Below are 7,455 nucleotides of genomic sequence, written 5' to 3'. Positions count from 1 at the left end.
AAAAAAAAAAAAAAAGAAAGAAAGAAAAGAAAAAAGAAAAAAGAAATTGTCTCACAGGTGTCAAAAACACAGGCTTTTGTAGGGCTATTTATTAGATGTGAAACAGACCACAAAACCCAGGAAAGCTAGAGTGCAATGTGAGACAAAAGGGAGTAGTGGAGACTGTGGTAAAAGGGAGACAGCAGACCCTGTGTAGAGCATAGAACAGCTTTAGGAGACTGTTGCTCTCAGTAGCTTTTACTATGGAACAAACCACCTCAAACATCAATACCTTAAAATAACATTTACTGGGTAGGCAGGGTGGCTCAGTGAGTAAAGGCACTTGATTGGTACCAACAGACTCCCACAGGTTGTCCTCTGGTCACATACATGTGCTGTGGCTCACGTGTGGCCACATACACATACACTCAAATAAATGTGCAAGTATTAAAAATAAGACGTCTCCTTAGCTTCCACTTCTGCACGTTATCAGTTTAGCTGGGCTCCGTAAATGAACCTTCAGTTCTTGGCTGAGCATCAACTGCAGGTCAGCTCTGCTCCACAGAGGAGACCCAGAGCCAGCTCTGGTCTGGACACATGGCCTCTGTCTTTCCTGCAGCCGGTGTTTACTTGATAGCCTCAGGCCTCTAGCTCAAGGCGAAGGGCAAGCCATTGGGATTCCCAGCCTTTCAGCTCAAGTCTTGTAGCCAATCAAGAAAGGACTATGGAAATAGACAGCACTCCTTGAGGGGGCTTCAAAGTCACACGAAAGGCAATATTTGAAGACGTTTTCCTTTGCAAACCATCTGCCTCTGTTGCCGTATGGGAGTGTGAGTCCCCTCTGGCCAGAGCCCATACTAGGAGCTGTAACTAGTTGGCAACGAGGTTGCTGATTGTCCTGTTTCTGCAGCTCTGGAGCCAGGCCTGCATGGTGGCAGGTCGGGCTCAGCCCCTTCCTGTGAGAGCCATTTCACATCTCAGAAGCAATTTCCTTATGGGTCTGATGGGAGTCCTAACAGGGCTTGTTGGAGCGTAGACACACCACACAAGGGATGCTAAATAAGTCCTGGCTATTCTAGTCATCTCGGCCTGGCAGGAATTGTGTTGCTCTGCAGTTCTCGGTTCTGTCCGTCGCAATGTCTCCTTTTATACCAAGTATTAAATGTATTGATTATCCTGCAATAAATCCTGGAAAATAGAGCCTACCTGTAAATGAACTGTGGAAACTCAGTATAATGCTAACTCTATGAAGGAGAAAGAGAAAGCATTTTCTAGCAATGTGGGCTTCCGTGTACACTCGGGCACCAGAACTCCAGAAGCTGCGAGGAAGCACTCTAAAATTAGCTTGCCTCTATATGTAGTAAGTCAGTTTGGAGGTCAGGAAAGAAAATCCGGAAGCTGCTCTGCTTTAGAAGGACAAGAAGATGAAGAAGCAGAGGGTGTGTGTGCCCAAGGACCACAACCCACAGCGAGGGGCAGTCCTGACTTCATGTGTATGAGGCACTAACAATGACGTAACATAATAGCTCACCCATCTGGGAGGTCAGGAAATGAGAATTGATGACATCTTTGTAAATAGCCTGAGTCTTTTGTATAAAAGGTGGTGTATAAAAAGTCCAGTAGTGGGCTGGAGAGATGGCTCAGTGGTTAAGAGCACTGACTGCTCTTCCAGAGGTCCTGAGTTCAATTCTCAGCAATAACATGGTGGCTCACAACCATCTGCAATGGGGCCTGATGCCCTCTTCTGGTGTGTCTGAAGAGAGCAATGGGTATACTCATATATATAAAATAAATAAATAATTCATTTTAAAAAAAAAAAGGAAAAGAAAAAAGCCCAGTAGTGTGTTTGTGTAGTTGGATAGAGTCTAAGAGTTACAGAAGTATTTTGGCTCTTGGAATAACGGTATATTTTGAGGCCTTGTTCCGGCTCTGAGTGTTCAGAGGGACATGTAAGACCTGAGCTAGTCTCTGTAGCAGGTCTGTATGCGGGATATTGCAATTTCCAGTTAGTACTCTCTCTCTCTCTCTCTCTCTCTCTCTCTCTCTCTCTCTGTTTCTTTCTGCCTCTCTCTTTCTGTCTTTCTATCTCTCTCTCTCCTTCTGTCTCTCTGTCTCTGTTCCCCCCCCACCCCTTTCTCTCCCCCTGCTTCCAACTTGTGGATCAAGATGTGAGCTGTCCCTGCTCCCATGCCTTTGTTCCACCACCATGGACTCTCTCTGAAACTATAAGCCCCCAATTAAATTCTTTTTAAAATTGTGTAAGTTGCCTTGGTTAGAGTGTTTTATCGCAGTAGTAGAAAAGTAAATCCATGGTCTCAGAACATATACTGATGACCTCACCTTTGTGTGGATTAGCTGTCAGGGTAGCCTGCCCTTTAAGACAGAAACAATGGCTGGACAGGAAGCTCTGAATTAGGAAAGAGCCTTTCCAGAGTGGTGTGGGAAAGGAGCCCTAGCAGAGATGGAGCAGCCCTGGAAACCAACGTTTTAAAAGGCTGGCAGACGCGGCAGTGTTTGGAGAAGGCAAACAACCTGTTTTCCTTCATCAGCTAATTGTGTTGGGTTTAAATATGAAAGTAATGTTCAAATTATACTCAAACACATGAAGCTCATTCTCTGTTGGCCTTCCTGAGGGATTACCATTCTCTGTTTAATTTTCTTCTATATAGCTATAGACAGAAAGATACAGAGGCCAGTAGAGAAGCAGGCAGGAGGTTTTTAAAGAGACTCCTATGCTATTCTAGAACTTTTAATTGTAGCTGTGAATGCTGTCTCATGACAGTGTGAGTAGTTCTCCTGTGTGCTTTTCAGGGATGCATAGAGCTTGCTCCAGGACAGCTCCTGGATTCTGTCTTACCCCCCTATTCTTCTATTGGTGGACTCTCTCTCTCTCTCTCTCTCTCTCTCTCTCTCTCTCTCTCTCTCTCTCTCTCTGTGTGCGTGTGTATGTGTATGTGTGTGTATGTGTATATATATGTGTGTGTGTGTGCAATCACAGAGTTGCTAAACAACGTGCCTCTACCCTTGTTTGTTTGAGCCAAGATTTCTGTGGGTTGATGTCTAGGCTGGGGTTGGTGGAGCAAAGGATTTGTGTATTTCAAAAACCTCAAGCCAACTGTCCAAGACTTCAGCCAGTGACACTCCCATGAGAACGTAAGAAGCTGTCTTCTGTCGAACTCCCCCAGCTTTCCATGTTACTCTTCCATTCCTATTATCTATCTGAGATGCCGCATACAGTTTTCCTCCATGTTATTTTAAGAAAGCCACAAATGTGAGTGGCTTCCAACATTCTGCAGTGGTTCTTTTGGGACATTAAAAAAAATGCAGTCATCTCTTTAAGGACCCCTTGGCCTCTGGTTTGTATTATTATGACAGTTGTCCCTGGGAGGCAACTGGCTCTTTCCTGTGGAATGTCAGCCAAGAATGGAGTTCCCAAAATACCCGCCCACAGTTATCTGAGCTCGGGACACCCTTAGGGAAAGCAGATGGACGGTCCAGGTGAAGTCCACCCGTTGCCCCCTGGGGCTCCCACTTGGTATGTCTATTCTTAGCCTCTGAACATTTGGTCTGAAGTTTTATCTTAGGAAGGACTTGGCTCTGTTATAGGGTCTCGGAGGCTGGCCTCTAGGAGCACTTGTGAGTCTTGTAGGAGGCACACTGAGACAAATTAGGGACTGGAATTCTATATACCTCTCAGAATCTGAGAGTCACCAAAGAAAGCTTGCTGCAGGAGCCTCTCCCCTGTGGCCCTTGACCTGCCCCAGTGCTTAAGCTGCTGTTCCAGAGGACCCAGGTTCAATTCCCAGCATTCATATGGCAGCTTACAAGTGTCTGTGATTCCAGTTCCAGGGGGTCAGACACCCTCACACAGACATACATGCAGGCAAAACATCCACCAATGCACCTAAAATAAAAATAAATAAATCACTACATCTTTTTTTCTGATAAAAATTCCAAAACTATAGAAAAGTAGGGTGATATGATGAATATTCTATCACCTGAAATGAGAGTTAACACATCAATATCGTCTTATCTATTTTTATGCTAAACTATTTAAAGGAAGTTGTTACTTTCTTCTGTATACTCTAAAATTATGTTCCTTTGGTACTTTTACACTCATTTATTTATTTAGTGTTTGTGTGTGTGTGTGTGTGTGTGTGCATGTGTTTGTGAGGGTCAGATGACAGCTTGTAATAATCAGCTCTCTCCTTGCACCTGAGAGACAGGTCCTCAGGTTTTATGGCAAGCCCCCTTACCTGCTGAGCCATCTCACTGGCCCTCAAACCTGTTTTAAGCAATAGCCTATTTTGTTAAGGAAACTATCAAGTGAGTAACCTCTGGATCTTGGGATATTATCTGACTTGAGATGTGACGTTACATTGAGTGTGGTTTAGCACGTGATTCTGATGCCCTGGAGACAAGATAAAGATGGAAATGGGATAGGGGTATATCAAAAGCTATAGGACCGCATGAGGCCTCCAAGGGGCCACGTGAGGAAAGGGTTCTAGCATCAGGCAGACAGAGTAGCCTGTGGACCGAGAAGAGACTAGACCGAGGGTCTCTGTGTCCTACGGAGTGACACCCATTAAGGAAGAGCGTATGGTCAGCCATGTTTGCTCCTGAGAGGGTGAATAGGGCTGATAGAGCAGTGGACTTTGTACAGATTAGGAATCATCAATGCCTAGGAATGTCTCTGTCTGCCTTATATCCAGATCCCATAAGTTACAGACAAGATGACATGGAGAGAGTGCACCGCCTGATATCACACACTGGGCTAAGTGACAGAGCTGGACAGATAAGCCCCCTGATCCCCTAAAAGATGGTTTCTACCTGCCTAATAGCAACCTTCTCCCTCAGGCCACAAGCTGGACATTCGGGTCTCAGTTTCTTACTTGTAATCCCTCTGCAGAGGATTACCAAGTACCCCCTCCTGCTGCAGAAAATCCTGGAGAACACACCTGAGGATGCCAGTGCCCACCCAGTCCTTCAGAGAGCCGCCTCTGCCCTCCAGGATGTGAACAGCAATATCAACGAATATAAGATGCGCAAGGAAGTGGGTGAGGACTTGTTTTAGGGGTGCATCGGGGACATCATTCCTAGATCCAAAAACTGACCCTGAGATAGCCTCATCTATCATGAAAATGTGAGGCGGGGATGGAGTTCTGCTGACTGGGTGTTTGTCTGATATGTGTAAGGCCCTGGTTTAATCCTCATCACCGCTGGGAGGGAGAGAGGTGTGTGTGTGGATGCATGTGGCTGGATGCATCCACCTCTTAGGCTGCTGCAGTAGGCAGGGTTGCAAAAGGAAGCAGTATCCATGCATCAAGAAACTCAGTTGCCCACCGTGAGCATGTTACCAAGAATTTAGCTCATGTTTGCTTCTTAGGAAGTATTAGCAATCTATCTATCTATCTATCTATCTATCTATCTATCTATCTATCTATCTATTTATCTATCTATTTTGAGACAGGGTTTCTCTGTGTAACCCTGGCTGTCCTGGAACTCACCCTGTAGACCAGGCTGGCTATGATCTCACTGAGATCCTCCTGCCTCTGCCTCCTGAGTGCTGGGATTAAGGGCACACGCCGCAACCTCCTGGCTGGATGTATTTGCTCTTATTTTGTGTATGTGGGTGCTTTGCCTCCGTGCACATCTGCGCACCACATACTTGCAGTGGATGGGAGAAGAAGGTGTCAGATCCTTTGGAAACTAGAGTTTCAAGTGGTTGTGAGCCACCGTACGTGTGCTGGGAACCAAACCCTGGTCCTCTGGAAGAACAGCCAGTGCTCTTCACTCTGTCTCTCCCACCTTCATGTTTATTTCTAAGACAATTACTTCAAATTCATAAATATTTGCAGGGCATACAATGCCCAGCAGATGGAGTGGTGGGCACTATTGTTGTTTGAAGACTAATTCTGCTATGCTTTTTTCCCCTTCAATATCTTATTTGATCCTTATAACCCCTAAGGCCAACCCTGTTAGTTCCACTTCCCATCTGGGTAAAAAGAGTATATATGGTTTTCGGTCATATATACTTAGTGCAGTCATATATACAGTCAGTGGGCTGTAAGAAACAGAGTGTTTCGGACTTATGTGAGGGTCTTTTGGGTTTCTCCAATGGTTGTTTCTTCATCCATGTGGACAGAGGGCAGAGGTGCGGAGTCAGGAGAGGGAAACCTGGGTTTGGTAGACCTCGATAAAACTTACTAGGGACGTTCCTTCACGCCTGCTGTCTTAGGTGATTTGCCCTAGCAATATTGTAAAATGAAGTCCTCATTTTACAGACAAAAAACCCGAGGCCCCAGGGCTGGAGAGATGGCTCAGAGGTTAAGAGCACTGAGTGCTCTTCCAGAGGTCCTGAATCACCAACCACGTGGTGGCTCACAACCATCTGTAATAGGATCTGATGCCCTCTTCTGGTGTGTCTGAAGACAGCAACAGTGTATTCATATACATAAAATTAAAAAATCTTTTTTTTTTTTTTTCCTAGACAAGGTTTCTCTGTGTATCCCTAGCTGTCCTGGAACTCACTCTGTAGACCGGGCTGGCCTCAAACTCAGAAATCCACCTGCCTCTGCCTCCCAAGTGCTGGGATTAAAGGCGTTACTGCCACCACTGCCCGGCGTTAAAAAAAAAAAAATCTTAAAAACAAACAAACAAACAAACGGAGGCCCCAAGAGCGGTGACTTGTTAAAGTGCAGCAGCCGGATGCACTCCAGCCGGGAACAAAGCCTGGGACAAAGAGGACCCTGAGTACTGGGCTACCCTGCGGGACTTACCATCTTGCCAGAGGCTATTTGCCTCCTGGATCTAGCTTGGTCACCCACAGTGCCTTTTCTTCCGTGTCACCGCAGCCTTAAAGTATACCAAGGTGGAGCCGCTGAGCCTTCGGGAGCGCCTGGCCCGCATCAACACACATACTCTCTCCAAGAAGACCACCAGGCTGAGCCAGCTGCTGAAGCAGGAGGCGGGGCTAGTATCCCGGGTGAGCATGGTGGTGTTCCGGTGGCAGGGGAGCCACAGGAATGAAAGCAGGGTGAGGTACCTTTGGAAAGTGAGGTAGCCTAAGCAGAGAGGGAGGGACCACAAAGGCACACCACCTGATGCTCCAGAGCCCGTATTCTCATGGGGCTCAAGAGCCAGGCGCTGAGCTTGGGCAGGGCACCAGTGTGAACAGTTCCCAGTGGAGGTTCAGGCTAAGTGGGTGGCTCTTCCAAAGCAGTAGCATTGAAGCCACGGGACTGAGTAGGTATTCTTATCTCAATTTTCCAGAGGATGAAGTGTCTTCCCACAGCCACACAGCTAGAAAGCAAGTGAGCCGGGACTCATACATAGTCCAGTGTCTGAGTCCATGGTCTAAATGCAAAGCTACCCAACGTCACTGCTGCTTGATTTTGAGACGAGCCCTTGCTATGTCATGCTCGCAATCCTCCTGCCTCCATGTTCTAGGGTCTGGGCTTACAGGCTTGTGCCATA

The 7,455-nt window shown here is 46.5% G+C and overlaps 1 protein-coding gene across 1 annotated transcript in view; it reads left to right on the top strand.

Annotated features, from left to right (window-relative positions):
* Nucleotides 1-7,455, top strand: part of Arhgef37 (Rho guanine nucleotide exchange factor 37) — a 46,196-nt gene that overhangs the window by 23,451 nt on the left and 15,290 nt on the right. Inside the window, exons 4-5 of the mRNA XM_031366246.1 lie at nt 4,837-5,036; nt 6,834-6,964. Coding sequence (XP_031222106.1) covers nt 4,837-5,036; nt 6,834-6,964 — 331 coding nt within the window. The remainder of the gene's footprint in view (nt 1-4,836; nt 5,037-6,833; nt 6,965-7,455) is intronic.

This window comes from Mastomys coucha, unplaced genomic scaffold (assembly GCF_008632895.1).
Source record: "Mastomys coucha isolate ucsf_1 unplaced genomic scaffold, UCSF_Mcou_1 pScaffold13, whole genome shotgun sequence".
Lineage (NCBI taxonomy): Eukaryota > Metazoa > Chordata > Mammalia > Rodentia > Muridae > Mastomys > Mastomys coucha.
The sequence above is the reverse complement of the archived record's forward strand: the minus strand, read 5'-3'. Positions and strand labels throughout refer to the sequence as shown.